Here is a 19,450-nt window from a genome sequence, read left to right on the forward strand (position 1 = left end):
GCGTTATTTCATTTGTTGGAAAACATGAGTAGTGCTTGACCGTGCAAATGTGTTAGTTGTTGCAAGGATGTGACTTTGTGCATGCTAAGGTGTTCTGGCCTGGGTATTTAAAAAGCCATCGCTAGGCAGTTTTGGGTGGTTTCTAATGGCTTTTCTGGACAGTTTGCAAGTTGGTTGCTAGGGCATCACATTGTTCACACTAATTGTTTCCTACTCTATTTCTCACTCTACAAATAAATGTGGCCAAAAAACAGTAATAAAAACTACAGTAATAAACCTGAAAAATAACTATAACTATGATTATACATCTAAACAATTAGAACTTAACACTGACATTAACTGAACACTTGCATTTCTCTCAGCGACCTGAAGCTTTTGTACTCAGTGTGTGTAAAAAAGGAACCAATACAATTTGTAGATCTGAAATATCAGGTTTTCTCAAGGAAGCAATATCCACAGAATCCCTCAGAAGACTCTTAACAGATTCAGTTCACACAACAGACCTCAATTATACTTATGTAACATCTACTGCAAAATCATGTTAAATTATGCGGTTATCTTACAGTGGAATACCCTGTTTATGTGTTTAGTTTGCCTTTTTTATAGTTCAATTGTGTGTTGAGTCTAGTTACGTACAGGGGGTCCAGGAGGTCCCGGGACTCCAGATTCACCCTTCGGGCCAGTCTGACCCTATAAAGACAGAACCAGAAATAGGTTTAGGCAAAGGGATGCTAAATAAATCAGAGCTAATTAAAGATGATAAATGAATCTTCTAATTAAAATAAGAATAAGAACACAGATAACTTACAGATGATCCTTTAGCACCTTTGGGACCAGGAGGACCCTGAACAGAAGTGAAATGAAGAATGTATTACATTTTACATATGAAATAATAACATCTAACCAAAAAGGTTTTACAGAAGATGCCATAGGAGAACCGTTTAAAAGGGTTTTATTCTCCAGTACTTTAGAAAACTGCTGGTATTTTAAAGAACCCAGAACTCCAAGCAATAATATAATGAAAAATTTTAATCTCCAGGGAACCATATTGCTACTCAAAAACCTTAAACAGCCAAAAATGTTTCCTTTAGTGTACATCATAAAACTTTATAAAAGAAATGTCAGAAAATGGTACCGGGTGACCAGGTGGTCCCATGGGTCCAATAGGTCCAGAGGGTCCTGCAATGCCCTGTAGAAAAAGACTGCTTTATGAAAATACAGAACGTTTATATTAGCTATCATTGCTGTATGTGTGCAAACGTGTTCCATACATTGTCTCCTTTAAGTCCTGAAGTTCCCTGTGGACCCGGCAGTCCTCTGTCTCCCTTCTCTCCCTGTTCTCCTGGAGGTCCGATGAGTCCAATGAGACCGGGATGACCCTGAAACAACCCAAATGATTACTAAACTCAGCGGTAATGAACATACTCATTCATAATCATTAACGCTAGCCAGAGTTCCAATAACATATAAAGTCATTACTACAGCTCGCTTCTAAAAACTAGTTAGCTACCAATCTAGACAGCATGACAGTCTGGTTCATAAGGGGTATCAAAGATGAATTTGCTTCTCACCTTTTCACCTTTAATACCAGTATCTCCCTTCAGTCCAGGCAGGCCAGGAGGACCCTGAGCGAGAGAAAGGTAAGAAGAATGAGGACTGTGGAGTGTCATTTTAGACTGTAATGAACTCATTCCCAGAGGAATAATATGTTGGTACCATCGGCCCAGGGGGTCCATCGGGTCCAGGAGAACCGGGCAGTCCTTGCTCTCCCTACATCAGAACCAAACAGATCCATTTATTAACACCAAATCAGAATCACTGCCATAGACAGAACTGTATATGAGGTCTGATGTTATATCTTGGAAGTTGAAAGGATGATTCTTACTCAAATTGTCAGTATTATTTCAATCGAAAAAGAAAAAAATTTGGCATATACAGTATATACTTTGTTGCAGTTGTTCAATAATATTTTGGAGCATTAATATTAATTTCATGTTACGGTAATGAGGAAAATTAAGGATAAAATGTCTTAAATTAAATCTTAAATTAAAAAATGTATCATCTTAAAAAATAGGTTTCATCCATTCATACAAAAAATTTGAAATACTACATAAATAATAAATGGGCAAATGAAAATTGAAGAGAATGAGCTTCATTGATCTTTAAATAAAAATCAATTAATGTTTAATGTATTATTAATATACCATTTTTGTTGAGAAATGCAAAACATTTTACTATCTCAAATCTTTTATAATCTTAAATCTATGGATACAATTTTTTAAATGCACAATATATATTTGTTTTGATTTTGTAGTGAAATATGACCCTGGTATGTTATTAACATATAACAGAAAGGTCAGTCCATTATCACTCACCACTGGTCCAGGCACACCTCTCAGACCCTCAGGACCAGGTTTTCCAGGGCTTCCTTGAGGGCCAACTGGACCCGTCTTACCAGCTGGACCCTCCAGACCAGATTCACCCTGATTCAGACACACAAAACCATTGAAACCAATACAGTAAGGCTCTCATGACTGTACTGTAATAGAAGTGTGTATGAATGTGTGCATGTTGCATGTTACCTTGGCACCTTTCTCTCCCTGTCTTCCTTCAGGTCCAGCAGGTCCATGAGGTCCCTAAAGAAAAAGCCATATAGCCATATATTATTTAAAAAATATATTAATATTAATAGCAATATGAATATATATGGCTAGTCAGAAATATTTTTGGCTCCAGGTGTGGTAAAGTTAATTTTGCACTTGCGTTCAATGCATTTAAATGATATCTAAAGCATTACTCACTCTCTTTCCTGGAGGACCAGTAGGGCCAGTTTCACCAGTAGGTCCAGGGGATCCCTGTAATAAACAATTGAACAGCATTATAAAATCAGCAATCAAAATAAAACACATAAATGTATACACCGACACCAGAGATCATTTGACATGTTTCTGTTTAAAGCACACTCACTGGCTGACCAGCCTCTCCATCGTCACCCTTATCACCTGGAGCACCATCCAAACCCTGCAGAAGGAAGAAAAAGTGATGTCACTTCCTGGAAAAAAAACAACTGAAAATGTCTTTGTAACAACTACATTCAAACATTAAAAGTACTTACAGATGGACCTGGCTCTCCAGGAGGACCAGGATCACCAGGGAAACCACTTGGACCCTGGAAATCAAACCAAATCATTTCTATATTTGATCAGAAATATGATAATTGCATGGTCTTATAAGTGTGTTTTGCTTAACAGTAAGGCACAATAGGCCATTCTTATTGACCAATCTGCAAGCAGAACCTATAATACACTCTTAAAAAAATAAAGGTTCTAAATTGGCATCAATGGTTCCATGAGGAACCTTTAACATCCAAAGAACCTTTCAATTGCACAAAAGGTTATTTTAAAGATTACTTGCATATTTTTCACATTAAGAAAAAAACCTTTTTTTAAGAACTGTTCACTGCAAGGTTCTAAATCAGGGGTGGGCAATTCCAGTCCTGGGCTGCGTCCGAAACCTGGAAAATGCTGCCTTCGGAGGACGCATTTCAAGGCAGGAAGGCATCAAGGCACGTCCGAATCTAATGTTAGCTTCACTTCCTGTCTCCTGAGAGACCTTCATCTGATCGATTTTTGAAGGCAGCATATTTGTATCCTTCGCTGCCTTTGAAATCCCACAATCCTGTGCTTTCCATTCTGTGACAGTTGAGCTGGGAAAAAAAGATGGCGTCCGAGAGTTGCGTTTGCTGGTCAGTTTGTGCGTAAATGTCTTTTTGGGGGGAGAAATGACTAATGTAGTAATTCAATATGTGGTTAGTTCTCACCAAAGCTCTCTCTATTTTTCTGTAGATCATTAAACTGTTACACTGCCTTAGAAGTCTGTCCGAAATTAGTTTTGTGAGGAGCCTTCATGCACAAACACTGCCTTACAAGCCATTGTCTGATAAGGCAGCGAGGCAACGAGTCACTGCCTAGGTTTTCGGACACAGCCCTGGAGGGCCAGTGTCCTGCAGAGTTCAGCTCCAACCCTAATCAAACACACCTGAACCAGCTAATCAAGGTCTTCAGGATTACTAGAAGGCTACAGGCAGGTGAGTTTGATCAGGGTTGGAGCTAAACTCTGCAGGACTGTGGCCCTCCAGGACTGGAATTGTCCACCCCTGCTCTAAATGGTTCTTCTATGCCATTGCATGTGGAAGTTTGGAAATTTGTAAAGAGTGTATGTTTCAGACACAAGGAACCGGGGTCCAAATGAAGTTCAGGGTAAAAATTTCCCCCTCAAAACTGCCCTGCTCGTGAGGTAATATTTTTTTCTAGGAACTTTTGGGGGTGGGACTTGGGCATTGAACATGCTGATTGGTTGGGCTCACCAAGCATTTTATTTCAACCTAAAAGTCAGTTGTGGTGCGTGCAATAAAAGTTGTTTGCTATTCGAATCAACAATGAAGTTTAGATGGACTGACGAAGAGGTTCAGGCTTTATTACATGTATTTGCGATAGACAAAATCCAGTGGGCTCTGGAAAGTTGCGTGCAGTCCTAATCACCGGACTAATCTTCACGGTACTTTAGACCGCAATGGAAACGCAGACAGAAACAGGTCTGGGGGAAAAAAGTTCCTAAGACAAATTGTTCCAGGTAATTTCGGTGGAAACGGGGCTTTGGATGTGAGTGCGGTGGGAACTTACAGGACTTCCTTTAGGACCATCATCTCCTGGTGGTCCTTTTGGTCCGGGTGGGCCAGCAGAACCAGCGGGTCCGGACTCTCCCTTTTCTCCTCGCTCTCCTCTTGGACCCTAAAACACACACGCAAACAAGGTATGAAATATGAGTGTTATTCTGACAGCAGTGATGTTTTAGAGTTTGTTTATTTGTTTGTGTTTTTTGCCGTACTGGAGGGCCGACGTCTCCCTGTGTGCCTGGTTCTCCTGCTTCACCAGAGTCTCCCTACAGAAACAGAGAGAGATGTAAGTAAAACATGGTATCACACTCTTTTTCTCCCAAACACTGCAGAGATTTTCTCCTCTGGACAGAAGAGCACGTCAGCATCATTATTCACCGTCTTGTCAGCAAATCTGCCTCCCTCCGCAGAACGGCACAATCTAGCATGAAAATCTGTGCAACATCAATATTCAGACAAACAAATGACCTTGACGATGGCCACTTAAATCAGCCATCAGATGAGAATGAAAATCATAATATATCCAGACAGACTTGAATGGAGTGATGACACTTTGAGTGATGACAACTAGACTTGCAAATTTTTTTGAAGAAGTGGGTGTTGATGCCGGTGCAAAACTTACTGCCATTGTGCTAAAGAGTTGTGGCTGGTTGCAAAGGTGTTCGGCAAAGGTGTTTTTTAGCACATTGTTATGTGGTTGTTAGGTAGCTCCTTATTGGACTAAGTCAAAAGAGCCCATCTATAATATTCTGGTATCCATATATGACTCTGGTCCCTCCAATGTACATCTATGAGATATTTAAACTATTTTATTTCATTGTTCAATTGATATCGATAAGTTGATAATTATTTTATGCTGTGTCTGAGTATAGAATTTTAATTGCAGCCATTTATCGGTTCTATTTTGTCTAAACAAAATAACAAGTTAATAAAAAATAATAACCAAAATAAAAATTCTACATTATTATGTTTAAATAAAAACAATTAAATGAAAAAAAATAAATAAACTGAAATTAAAATTCTATAATTTTCAAAAATGAAGGAATTATCAAACATTAATTATTGAAGAAATTCGATAAGCTGATCATTATTTTTGTTATGACTAAGAACTGATAGATGGCTGAAATTAAAATTCTATACTATTGTCTAAACAAAAATAAATAAAAATAAATAATCTAAATTAAATTAAAAATAACTGAAAATAAACATAAATAAATGTATACATTTATATTCTATAAGACTTTGTCCAAAATAAAAAATTGAAATTACAATTCTACACTATTTAAATAAAACTAAATAAATGGATAAAATGAAAAATCTATGCTATTACGTGTAAATAAAAAATAATTAATACAAAAAAAACAAATTTAAATGCTATACTATTTTGTGTAAAAATAAAAATAAAATGGCTGAGAGTAAAATTCCATACTATTTTGTCTAAATAAAACAATGTATAATATTTTGTTAAAATGCTACAAGTGAATTTACAGATTGCAACATTATAGTGTACTGTACAGAATTAAATATTAACTTTGAGATTGGTTAAAGATCACATTTAACAGTGTTATTAAATAGTGTTTTTAAAGGTTAACTTAAAGTGAGAATTAGATGATGGTAAACGTACTATAAAAGGTAAAAATAAGGGAAATCAGCAATGCTCATTTAAATATCCAATATCGACTGATACAGATCAATTCAAAGAGCAATAATAGTGATGTTTGTTAGCAAACCACTAATAAAAACACTGTATCAAAAGAGTCGGTTTGTGACATTAAGCATTCAAAAAAACATCCAACCTTCCCTTAAGGAACTACATCTGTTTAACCGGAAACATGCTTTCTCTCATGCTTGTAAACCTGTTTAAGAGTTACTCTCTGTGCTTTAGAGAGGCTGTTTAAGTGTGCGTGTGTGTGTGCGTCTGCCATATTGAGGGATTAAGAGTCTCTCCGACTGCTGAACTGCATCATTCATGTGAGTGTGTGTGTCAGACTGAGGTATCTCTCTCTCTCTCTCTCTGTAGTGGGATAAGAGGTCTGTCAGAGTGAAGTGGCGGGGTAAATCTTCCCAGACTAACACCAAACAGCCTTGTCTCCAGCCCTCATTCTATCATCTTTATCTGTTTTCTTTAAGTCCTCCCCTCAGCTGTGTTTTTCTGGGTCATTTCTCTGGGCAAAACTCCTCTCTAAGCAGAACTGAAATGGGTCCTTGGTTCTGTGGCAGAACAATAGTGCTGAAGTACCACATTAAACAATATTGACGGTGGCCGGTGCTGAGATGATCGAGCGCAGTCATGCGAACACGCTGTCTGTTTGCTCTGCTGAGACATACAGTGCACTCACGTCTCACAGTCACACTCAGTAAACACACGGACATACTCACTGCGCAAACACAGCCTGAAATCCAGACATAAAGTACATGGCATAATCAGAACGCTCTTTTGTAAAGTACAGCAATGCTACTTGTTGAATGTATGCCATAATATCTTTTCCCAGGTCTCTAAAGCATGTTTAATTATTTAAAGGGTTAGTTCACCCAAAAATGATGAAAATAATGTAATTTATTACTCACCTTCATGCCGTTCCACACCCGTAAGACCTATAAAGCGACGAGAATATTTTTTTGGTGCACCAAAAAAACTAATAAACGACTTATGGATGAAATCGGTAATCACTATACAAGTCGTTATTTGTTTTTTTTTGGCGGACCAAAAATATGATCGTCGCTTTATAATATTAATATTGAACCACTGTACTCACATGAACTGATTGAAATGTTTTAGTACATTAATGGATCTCTGCTTTGCTCCCTATGCAGGCCTCACTGAGCCATCAGATTTCAACAAAAATGTGGGTCTTACGGGTGTGGAACGGCATGAAGGGGAGTAAAAAATTACATTATTTTCATTTTTGGGTGAACTAACCCTTTAATGAAGAATATAATCTCTCTCGTTACACATGACGGGCTTAATTTAGTTTTTGTCACATCTGCAAATGGCGACAAAGTTAAGAAACTTTACCGGCCATTCATAAAAAAAAATGCAGTATTTTGTATTATTTTGATAAAAAAATCTACTTTTTATGACATTTGGATTACTTATCTGCTGTCACAAAAATACCATAATTTTGTATTTCAGTAATGTATTTTCAGCAATAATATTTGTAATATATATAATTACTATTATTATTATTAGCATTACAAAATCACTAATTAGAATGAATAAAGCTATCAATACATCTACATGATGTACTGTATAGTATTTGCGTACATATGAACTTAAATTAAATTATTAAACCACTTTAATTAGAATTAACAAAGTTATCGAAATATATTTACTTGTATACAGTCCCTAATTACAAATTAAATTATATTATTGTTATACTAGATAAACATATTTATTACTATTATTATTATCAAATCACTCTAATTAGAATGAACCGATCTGCTGATAAATCAACATAGTGTATAGTCATTGCTTAACAAATGCAATTCAATTACACACTTTGAAAAACTGCTAAAAAAAATGTGTTGTTTCAACTTAAAAAAGTGCTTGTGCTGCCTAAAAATATTTTGTTTAGTCAACTCAAATATCCAAGTTGTCACTTAGGACAACTTCACATTTCAAGATTAAACGTAACATTTTAAGGCAGCACAAACACTTATTTTTTAAATTATTATAATTTTTTTTTTTTTTACAGTGTACATAATCTATACAGGGAATCATCATTGCATACAAACTATAATGGATGACAAACAATGGTTCAGCTAGTGTTGCTGTCATGATGCTCAAACCCCCCGTGTTTTGAAAGCGTCACAGAGACACAGGGTTACACTTTTTGGGAATATCAACTTCCTTAGTTCCATTTTACACATTAAACTACACAAGCAATAAGAACACAGAAGCAATCTCAACCTCGCAGACACACAAGCAAACACTTCATTCACCTTCTCCAGAGAGACCTGCAAATCCTGAACTGACAGAGCATAAGAGCATCTTTATAACACACACGCACACACACAGTGGAATCATTACTGAGTCTGACACATTATCCCTCAGATCATTAAAGCCATAAGATTCTAATTAAAATGAAATTAAAGAGTGTTTAGGGAGTGATGCTTCTTCACCTTCTCTCCCACTGCTCCAGGGTTTCCGATGCCTCCTGGAGGTCCCTGCGGTCCGTCAGCTCCTGGGGGTCCGGAGGGGCCTCTGGGGCCCGGTGGACCGGGTGGACCCTGAGAGAAAAGTCACGATACAGTGAGAAAACTCTGTTTCTATCCAATAAAATGTACATTTTACCAAAATGATTGTATAGATGTGGACTTGTACCATTTGGCCGACATCACCAGTCTCTCCTTTCTCACCAGGGGGTCCAGGCAAGCCCTGCACACAATCACAAATGAGTTAAAACCAGGCAAACCAATCGCAACTGAACGTCTAAACGACAAAAAAGCTAGATTGTATCCATCTTGAACGATGTTGATGAACTGACTTTATGATAGATAAATGAGTGACAGTCCAAAGAGCCAATCAAATTGCTGTGCTGAGAAGCCTTGTTGCTAACCGCCATTTTGTCTAACAAGCACTGCCACAAACAAACCTTCCTTTTTTGTGTTGTTGTTATGGCACATGTAATTTGGATACTAGGCTATTTAATGGAGTTTTGTTCATGATGTTCTCAAGTGTTGGATCAGACTTGTCGTACTTTATGAAGTTAAAACGTCTGAGGTGTTTTTTTTTCCATGACATAAAAAGACTACAAATAAAGCTGGCTTGTTTAAGCAGTTTTCATCAACTCTAGATGCCATTTAGGCAATTACAGAGTTTTATATGGCAGTGTGTTTTGAAATTGGGCAGGATATTTGCATAATTTCCTCAATAAATGTCTATCTGTATACCAAAATGCAAATCCTCATCTTATGTGAGGATTTTTGGGTTTTATTTGAAAAACATCAGCATGCTGAAAGGCCTCCGGTGTGAATCTCTGGTTTCAACAGCTCTGATAAGCAAAAAATAATCTGAAATGCAGCCAAAATTTAATTTATTTTAAGAAAAACACACACACAAAAAACAAATGCATCTGCAAAGTGTCCGGTACACATTTCCCCAGTCTTGTAATGTCTAACTAAATTTCCCCTTGCATTTCCTTTATTTGTTTAGTTTAGTGTTTCAACATAACGACCAAAAAAAGCTTGTGCTTTCTGATGTCTGCCTGATGATAAACTATAATGAACTGCATTTAGAATAAGTTATTCCAAAATGATCAGGTACATCATTGAGCGAACCGAATCGTGCCAACATTTTGTTTGACATACCGTAAAACTTCAAATAATAGCCGAGTCCCAAATAGACGCCTGTCTCTTTTAAACGCCTGGTGCGACGACAGGTTTGGGTAAATAAAGGCCGGTCTCAAATAGAGGCCTGGTCTGTTTTTTAGTATCGGGCTGTATTTGATCTTCTCAAACCCGTCAGATCGTCTGTTCTATGTTTTGATTAGATTTCACGTGACAGACGGAACCGTTCATGAACTACTCATCACTATGGCAACATAACAAAGAGGTTAACGAACTTTCAGTCTTCAGTTTTTCTTAATTCTCTCAATACCACCATGGAGAAAAGTATAATTTGACATTTAAGCTGACAGTTGTCAAATTTCAAGCGTGGGTAAAGCTGGATACGGAGCGGCTGAAAAATTCCTTTAATTCTTGCGCGCAGACGTGCGTGTGTGTTTGTGTGTGCGAGGGAGAAGGAGGAGATATATTTCATTAACTTCGGGATGTTATCCTTAGGTATGTGGCCTGACAGTAGCTTCTGATGGAATTGTTTCAAAGAGGGAGAGCCGTGCGCATCTGGGCGGGATCTGTTAGTGCGAGCAAGGCAGGCAGAGTTAGCGGAGGCTGGAGAGGGAGAAGTGGAGGAGGAATTCGCCCATGAACTTGTAATTGAGAATCGCGGGGATGATGATAGTGATGAATAGAGTAATTTTCTATCACATGATTGCAGTTGTTTTACAGGGTAGCCTTCATTCTTTCTTGTTGATGTGTTTCGGGCAACAAGTTCATACGCTCAATGGATTTTAGCGGTAACTTATATTGTTCTGCCCATTGCCGTCACATCGTTTCGTTTTTTGTGCTGCCAATAATCTAAGACATTTCTTACATTAAATGATTTGTTAAACACATTCGAATTAATTATAAATAAAAATGTAATATAATGTGGTAACCTCCTACCGTCACGCTTGAACATATCCACACTAAATTAAAGGCCTGTCTCTTATAGACGCCTGTTTCAAATACAAGCCGGTGCAGTTCGGCGATTTGGGTAAATAGAAGCCCGGGCTATTATTTGAAGTTTTACGGTACTTAGAGTAAGCGCTGTTGTAAGCTCAATTGTGCGCTAGATTAAGACCAGTAAAGTGTATTAGAAAAATAAGTTTGCCTTCTAACCTGAAGGCCGACAGGTCCGGGTGGTCCTGGGAAGCCTCGTGAGCCCTCATCTCCCTTCTGTCCAAAAAGACCCTGCTGACCTCTGGGACCTTGCTCTCCATCAGCACCCTGCAGGGAGGAAGTGACATCACTAACACTGCTTATACCGCAGACATATGAGACATGAATGATTTCAGAGAACTTACAGGAGGACCCGGCTGACCACTTGGACCTTGGGGGCCGGTGGGCCCTGGAGGACCCTGAAGAATGGCAAAAATAATGAGAGAAATGGGAAAAAATAAATGAGAAGCAAGAAAGCACATCTCATAACACCTATTTTCATCACTGCACAGTGGTAATAACAGGACGAATGGTCATCATAGGAGAACGACACAAACAAACAGGGGCTCGTTGAATAAATGATGCTTTCAGTCTGAATGTAAATGTAAACAGTAAGTTCAGAGTGACTCACCTGCTCGCCCTTGTCACCTTTGCTTCCCTTCTGTCCTGGCTCTCCAATCTCGCCCTGTCACAATAAAGCAGCATTTACATATGCAAATAGTTCACATGATACAAAAATACAAAATCTGTTTGTCTAACTTTTATATTATAGTGCAATATTGGTTTCATATGGTGATATCATGGTATTTTATGCAGGAGTGTTTATGTAGTATTTTATGTATCACAGATTTATGTAGGATAATGGTTTCATGTGGTGATATCATGGTATTTTATGATTATCATATTCATATACACTGCCATTTACAAGTTTTGGTTGGTAAGATTTTGTTTTTGAAAGAATCAACAATATTGTAAAAACAGTAATATTGTGAAATATTATTACAATTTAAATGAAGTGTTTTCTATTTTAATATATTTTAAAATGTACTTTATTCCTGAGATAAAACCTTAATTTTCAGCATCATTCCTAATTTCCACCAGTCTTCAGTGTCACATGATCCTTCAGAAATGATTGCAATATGCTGATTTGCTCCTCAGGACATTTCTTATTATTACCAATGTTGAAAGCAGTTTAATATTTTTTGTGGAAACCGTGATCCATTTTACAGGATACTTTGATTAATAGAAATCTCAAAAGAGCAAGATCTGAATTTTTGAATCTTTGCTGTCACTTTTAATCAATTTCATGCTGAATAAAAGTATTAATATCTTTCAGAAATACATAGTACTACTTTTGAACAGTTCATGGCAATCCAAGGAAAATCAAATAATGCAATGACACTATCATTGTATAAGTTGGAAAAAAAATAGTATTAACATATGGTATTGCCAGGAGATGGTATTTTTGGTCTATTTTTGTTTGTGAAGACAGGCATTAGAAACGAACACTGTTATTTATTCCTCTGACTATATGTCCCAGAAGGCTTTGCACCTGTCCCACATGGCAGAGCTGACACACACATCCTTCAAATATCGCTCACACCTTAAAACTGCCAATGCTAACACATGTTAGTGTCACACACACCTACACAAACCCCAAATCTGTGTGTGTAGGTGTGTGTGATGGTGACATGGTGATGTCATTTCCTTTACACGTTCACCTAAGTGTTAAATCAGATCATTTACAATAAGGCTAACTGCATATTTAATTGCCTAATCGTCCATCCATGCCTCAGAAGAAAATATTGATCTGACTCTAACTAGTTTGATCTATGTGTGTGTGTGTGTGTGTGTGTGTGTGTGTGTGTGTGTGTGTGTGTGTGTGTGTGTGTGTGTGTGTGTGTGTGTGTGTGTGTGTGTGTGTGTGTGTGTGTGTGTGTGTGTGTGTGTGTGTGTGTGTGAGAGATGTGACCTTCACTTCTCCTCATCCTGGTCTAATCATCTAGCAAACCCACCAGATTCAACCATGATCATCGATTACATGCTCAAGTCCCTCTATCTATAATGAATTCATTTCTCTTCTCAAACTTTCTTCCCTCACTTTCTACAACTTCATTTTCTTCTGTACCTTATCACCGTCTTCTCCCGGGGGTCCGATTGGTCCAGCTGGGCCTGGAAGCCCCACAGGTCCCTGAATACCGTCTCTACCAGCGGGGCCTTGAGGTCCTTTCTCGCCCTAATATGAGAGAGAGAAAGGTCACAGTGAATATTTTAACCATATGCAATGGGACAAAACAGGGATTATAAACGAAGATCAAATGTGTACTCACAGGTCCACCTTTCTCTCCAGCGGGGCCTGGGGGTCCTTGAGGTCCAGGTCGGCCCGGGAGGCCAGTAGGACCGGCTGGGCCAGAAGGACCACGTTCACCAGGAGAACCCTATGAATTTGAATATGAAATTTCATAACCTATGCACTTGCAGCGACTGGCATTAGCTACTGATGGCATGATGATGTTTGATTAATTATGCATTTGTTCTTGAAGAAATTCATATGGAGGCGTAGACAGCTGGTCTGTGCATATAAAAACAAGCTATGATTTTAATGCAGAAATAAACAGCCTTTGCAAGTTATTGATTATATAACTATGCAGCATTATATAAGACATCAGTCAAATCTGAGTAGTAAAACATTTTGATATCAAGACTGCATGAAAAGAGGAGAGGTGAATAGATAAACCTTTTGATAATCTATAATCTATGATTTATGAATAATCACTAGTCAAACATTTGGAAACAACTTATTATTTACTACTATATCACATTTACTAGTTAATAATAAAATATAAAAATGTATATACTTCTTCTTTCAATGTTTGGGGTCTATACAATATTTTTATGTTTTTGAAACAAGTCTCTTATGTTCACCAAAGCTGCATATATTTGATCAAAAATACAGAAAAAACAGTAACATTTTGAAATATTAAACTGTTTTCTTCTTTAATATGTATTTTTTCAGGATTCTTTGATGAATAGAAAGTTCAAAAGAACATAATTTATTTTAAAACAGAAAACTTTTGTAACAATGGATTTACTGTCACTTTTGATTAATTTAATGCATCCTTGCTGAATAAAAGTAATAATTTATTTGAAGAAAATCATTCTGATCTTGAACTTTGGAATGGTAGTGTATGTTGGAAACTCAAGCACCCTAAAACATGAATTAAATAGTATACAAAACTAATTTATATACAAATAAACTGAGTCCAAATGTTTGACTGGTACTGTAGATGTAAATCAATATCATATGCACTGAATCACTATACTCACTGGAAAGCCAGAGTTTGGAGCAAAAGGATAAAAGAGAAAGACAAAACAAGGTAAACAAGCAAATAACAAAGCAGTTGGAAAAGAGACAGACAAAAAGACAGAAAATGTCTACTTACAGCAGGTCCAGGTGGCCCAGGAGGTCCTTCGCTTCCTTTCAAGCCTGCTGATCCCTGCAAACAGAAACATAAAACTGCTGAACGTACACAAACACATCCATGTGCTCCTGTGCGACACCTTTGAAGGTTAGGGACGTTCTACTTATACTGAACAACAAACTAAAATGCTCAGAGTTGAAAAAACATCAAAAGAGAGATATTCGCCTGTACAAAACTTAAGGGCGAGTAACAAATCAAAGCAATCACTAAGTTAAGTGGTCTCAATGTATTTATGTGTATATATATATATACATCGTCTGTGGAAGGCGTAGGACCATAAAAACGTTCGCCCAATCATTGCATTCGGTCCGTCAGACATCACACGTCATCAGCGCATTATGCAGCATATTATGCAGAGTTAGACAGACCTCAGTCACTGAGCGCCGAAACCAAAACAGCCGCCACCTTTAACGGATCCTCCTGAACCAAAACAACGAGCTTATGCTGCGCTCACGCCATAACTACTGTCATTTGGAAGAGATGGAAACCCGCAGTGTTATACTCAGAGCGGTTCAAGACTCAAATGTATGCATTTCAATGGAATCACTATCAAAACCGGAGTGAATCTGCAGCTGTCAGGTGGCACAACTCGAGCTCTTTAAGTCGTTTACGTTCATTATTATTGTAATGTTATGTGCTTTGAGACATGAGGTTGTTTTTAGTCCGTCTCTCATAACGCTTTGCAAACTCTGCCGTGTGCGATCATGTGTTTTGAAGGAGGTTTGATTTTAGAGACACTCTGAAGGCATGCTATCAAAGCTAGTGTGCTATTGATAGCCGTTCCAAAAATTGCCTACCCTACCTTTAACACTAAGGGTTAGGGGTTTGTTGAAATCACGTTTCATTCTTGATACTCACCACAGGGCCTGGTAAACCTCTCTCGCCTGGGAACCCTCGGAGTCCTGGAGGTCCATCTTTACCGGTTGGCCCTGCTGGACCTGGATCTCCCTGTGAACACAAAGAATCAGATATGATGTTATAAACCCCTTCTGACCAATAGATAAGGTGGTGTATTTCTTTTTGTGTGTACATGTGTGAATTTGTTTGCACCTTCGCTCCTTCTTTGCCCGCAGGTCCGGGTAGACCCTGTTCACCGGGTGGTCCTGGGGGTCCAGGGTGACCTCGCTCTCCCATTGGTCCTGTCTCACCTGTTGGTCCCTGAGCAGTAAGAGAGATGGATTATGGGTAAGGTATTGAGGTAGATGAATCTTTGGGTTGATAGTGAATCGAGTCCAAAGATGATTCGTAAGTGAATCGATTCAATTCAAAAGCAATTTGAAAATACAGAATGATTTAATTTACCTCAACAAAGCAATTCACTACTTTAACAAAATATGATTCATTCAAATTATAATATTTTTTAGGGCTGTCAAAATCAACATGTTAATGCATGTAATTATTTTTTTCAGTTTAACACGTTAAAAAAATGTATTTAACGCAATTAACACAGCAAAAAAGTTTTGTAATTTTAAAGCCTAATAAATGTTCAAATGTATAGCTTTCACTTATACTGTAATGCTGAATGGCTATAATTAATGGCTAAAATTGAGAGAGAAAATTAATTGAGTTCATTGAGACATCGGTAGCTGTAATGGTATCGGTGATACTGGCCTTATTTGTTTAATGGCATCTTTTAATGAAATATTTAAAATATAGGATACTTTATGATGTCTTTATGTTGTTTCAACGTTCATTTGGAGATTAAATGTGAAATTATTACAATATAAAAATATATTAAAAACGTTAATGTTAGGTGTGATTACTTGCGGTTAATTACAGGAAAATGTGTAATTAATTCGTTAATTTCTTTTAATCAATTGACAGCAATAAACATTTTTAATAGCAAAAACTTCATTATTTCAAAGCCATATTTTAAGATCAATTTTTAATCAATGCTTTGAGAAAACAAACGGTTGTACTAGTTATTTCCTATTTCAAAAAGTGTTTTTACAGTATAATAAAGGAAAGCAATCAAAAAGTCTGGGAAACATAATAAAAATGCTACAGGTGTTTCTAAAAGATAAGTGGATATGCAAATTATGTAACATGAAGGGAAAAAAAGAAATTCAGATTCTATGCTTCCATTTGCATGGCAGAGCATGTGCACTTGAATATCCATATGCGTGTGTGGCACTGTTTAAACCTGTGCCCACCTCCACATTTGCATAAAAAAATAGAATATCATGATTGCTTATGAATTATTCATTACCCAGCCAGAGCCAACATCCAACCGCACAAACAAAAGCATGTCAGGAGACAAAGCACAGACAGGCCAACAAACCGCCCATATGTAACCTAATGGAGCCATTATGATTCCCTGGTGACAAACTTAGGACACCTTTAAGATAATCTGATGACCGATTGATGGCTGGTGACAGGCTCATGAATATGTATCGCATGTCTCTGGCCTCTGCCTGTGGTACTGATGCTGGAGAAACAGATGCTGTTTCCGAAGCCAAGCGCTTTATAATGTTTTATTCTTCTGTGGATGGTAGATGCAGCACAGAGTCTAGTGTGTCGAATGCCTCCAGAGCATTAAAGATACAATAGAGTGTAGAAGCATCTTAAAAATGCTTAAAAAAAGATAAAATTAGCATAGCCCTGGAAAGCAGATTTTTTATATTTCCTGAAGGGATTCTGGCTCGTTCAAAACTCCCAGTCATTTTCTAGGGTGTTGTGTGTGGTTACCAGGGCATTGCTATGTGGTTGCTAGGTGTTTGCTTACCGGCCCAAGTCAAAAGATCACACGTCTTTTGAATATTGTGGTCATGAATGAATGAATGAATTGTTATTTATATACTATTATAGTATGTATTGATAAAATATATTTTTAATACTTTCAGATTGCATTTTAATTAAATTTTAAGTTTTAGTAATTTTTGTTATGTGCTTCATTTTTATTCTTTTTATTTCAGTTTTGTTTTAGTAATTTTAGTAATTAGCACTTAATTTAGTTGAACATTTTTTTCAGTTCTAATTTCCATATAATATTTATATTTCATTTTATTTAAACTTTATATTAATTATTATTTTTTAATAGATTTAGTTTTAGTAAACAATATAACCATTGTTATTGTCATATTCCACCCCAGCATCAAAATAAGAAAATAAGAAAAATTATTTTGCGTTGCTATATTATTTTCATGACAATTAAACTTATTTTTTCCCCCACCCTTTTTTTTTAAAATAGGCTGATTTTCCAACTCCCCTAGAGTTAAACAGTTGAGTTTTACCGTTTTCGAATCCATTCAGCCGATCTCCTGGTCTGGCGGTGGCACTTTTAGCATAGCTTAGCATAGATCATTCAATCTGATTAGACCGTTAGCATCTCGCTCAAAAATGACCAAAGAGTTTCGATATTTTTCCAATTCAAAACTTGACTATTTTTTCTAGGCCGATATGGCTAGGAACTATAGTCTAATTCCTGCGTAATAATCAAGGAACTTTGCTGTCGTACCATGAGTGCAGCGGCACAATGATATTACACAGCGCCTGAAAATAGGCTAACTTCTGTCAACATAACCAATGTGACAACCTGCTTGCAGAGAGAGCGTGCTGGGGACTATTTTCATGCGATGTGTAATATCATAAGAGTATAGTTCCTAGCCATATCGGCCTAGAAAATTGCAACTTTTAATTTTCCGTCTTAGTACACAATGTAACTACAGAAGAGTCAAGTTTTAAATAGGAAAAATATTGAAACTCTTTGGTCATTTTTCAGCGAGATGCTAACGGTCTAATCAGATTCAATGATCTATGCTAAAAGTGCTACCGCCAGACCCAGAGATCGGCTGAATGGAAAAAAGCATTTCGGTCTCAATTCTAAAACAGAATAAAATCATTATAAAATAATGCCACAATGGGAACTGAAATGTAATGTAAAACTATAATGATCTTAAAACAGGCTTCATTTTCATTATACATATTTATATATATATATTAAAAAAACATGTGTGGTGTGAGGTTTTTACATTTTATTTTTGATGATCCAAACATTTCTTGATAGTATTTGTGAGATTCAGCCCCAGTTTTTTCATCCGTTTTAGTGGAATCTTATTAGTGGCACTATTCTGGAATTCTAGAATCATTCAGAAAATTCTAACTTGTCACCATAATGAGATCAGCATTCTGTGTTCCACTTACCTGAGGTCCGACTACACCTGGGGGTCCGGGAGGTCCGGTTTTACCTTGGAAACCCTGTGAGAAGAAAACATAAGTGAGTTTATTTCTATAAGTGTGTGCGCGAAGTGTTTGTGGTCATTTCAGATGCCACTCACAGTCTCTCCTCTCTGCCCAGGGTGTCCGGGCAGTCCATCCTTTCCGGGAGGTCCCTGAAAAGAGAGAGAGAGGACAAATGATTGGATAACGAAGATGTATGAGGAATTTCGATAGTTATATCTATAGTGTTAACGTCACATACAGGTGGACCCTTAGGGCCGGGGAATCCAGCAGGTCCCTGTGGTCCTAATGTACCCTGCAGAACAGCACAGAAATAGATGTTAAATCTCTCTCTGAAGCAATATCCAACAATCAATACTTTGGAAGGATTCAATTATTCTTTATCCCGTACCCGTTCACCGGGTGGTCCTGGGGGGCCATCGCTTCCTGAGTTGCCCTGTGGAGGCGGGGCAGAGAAGCAAAGGAGAAAACGAAGGAGACGGAGGGAAATAAAACCAGACCATTTTAATATTTCAGTTTGTATATGCAGTATTAAATGACCATGCAAATGTAATCAATTATTAATAAAGTAAAACTATGCTTATTGCCCGAGGTAAAGAGTGCCATTAAAGATTTGTTTGACTGATAGAGGATTTGTAGATCAATAAAATTCCTGTTGCATTTTAATTTGCTCCAGCTGAGCCGATGAGACAAACATTGCATTTTAAAATGTAATAGAAGCTCCATTAGCTCCTGTCAGTGTCTGCTTTTAGCTTTCATGGCAAATGATGAAATAGGTTTAAAATATCCTGAAGCCAGAGATGTTTGCAGTCAGGGTGTGGTGTGCTTTTCCTAATTTAATTATTATGTGCCA

At 37.3% G+C, this 19,450-nt stretch overlaps 1 protein-coding gene across 2 annotated transcripts in view; it reads right to left on the minus strand.

Annotated features, from left to right (window-relative positions):
- Window positions 1–19,450, minus strand: part of col5a1 (procollagen, type V, alpha 1) — a 110,961-nt gene that overhangs the window by 6,560 nt on the left and 84,951 nt on the right. For both annotated transcript variants that reach the window (XM_079835157.1, XM_079835156.1), the window contains exons 35-61: window positions 18,989–19,033; window positions 18,839–18,892; window positions 18,696–18,749; window positions 18,562–18,615; window positions 15,469–15,576; window positions 15,277–15,366; window positions 14,380–14,433; window positions 13,267–13,374; window positions 13,065–13,172; window positions 11,568–11,621; window positions 11,302–11,355; window positions 11,117–11,224; window positions 9,000–9,053; window positions 8,798–8,905; window positions 4,888–4,941; window positions 4,683–4,790; window positions 3,116–3,169; window positions 2,968–3,021; window positions 2,802–2,855; window positions 2,583–2,636; window positions 2,376–2,483; window positions 1,717–1,770; window positions 1,572–1,625; window positions 1,272–1,379; window positions 1,136–1,189; window positions 809–844; window positions 637–690 (exon numbers count right to left, since the gene is read on the minus strand). In XM_079835157.1, the coding sequence (XP_079691283.1) occupies window positions 637–690; window positions 809–844; window positions 1,136–1,189; window positions 1,272–1,379; window positions 1,572–1,625; window positions 1,717–1,770; window positions 2,376–2,483; window positions 2,583–2,636; window positions 2,802–2,855; window positions 2,968–3,021; window positions 3,116–3,169; window positions 4,683–4,790; window positions 4,888–4,941; window positions 8,798–8,905; window positions 9,000–9,053; window positions 11,117–11,224; window positions 11,302–11,355; window positions 11,568–11,621; window positions 13,065–13,172; window positions 13,267–13,374; window positions 14,380–14,433; window positions 15,277–15,366; window positions 15,469–15,576; window positions 18,562–18,615; window positions 18,696–18,749; window positions 18,839–18,892; window positions 18,989–19,033 (1,899 nt within the window). The remainder of the gene's footprint in view (window positions 1–636; window positions 691–808; window positions 845–1,135; window positions 1,190–1,271; window positions 1,380–1,571; window positions 1,626–1,716; window positions 1,771–2,375; window positions 2,484–2,582; window positions 2,637–2,801; window positions 2,856–2,967; window positions 3,022–3,115; window positions 3,170–4,682; window positions 4,791–4,887; window positions 4,942–8,797; window positions 8,906–8,999; window positions 9,054–11,116; window positions 11,225–11,301; window positions 11,356–11,567; window positions 11,622–13,064; window positions 13,173–13,266; window positions 13,375–14,379; window positions 14,434–15,276; window positions 15,367–15,468; window positions 15,577–18,561; window positions 18,616–18,695; window positions 18,750–18,838; window positions 18,893–18,988; window positions 19,034–19,450) is intronic.

This window comes from Gobio gobio (assembly GCF_949357685.1).
Source record: "Gobio gobio genome assembly, chromosome: 14".
Classification (NCBI taxonomy): domain Eukaryota; kingdom Metazoa; phylum Chordata; class Actinopteri; order Cypriniformes; family Gobionidae; genus Gobio; species Gobio gobio.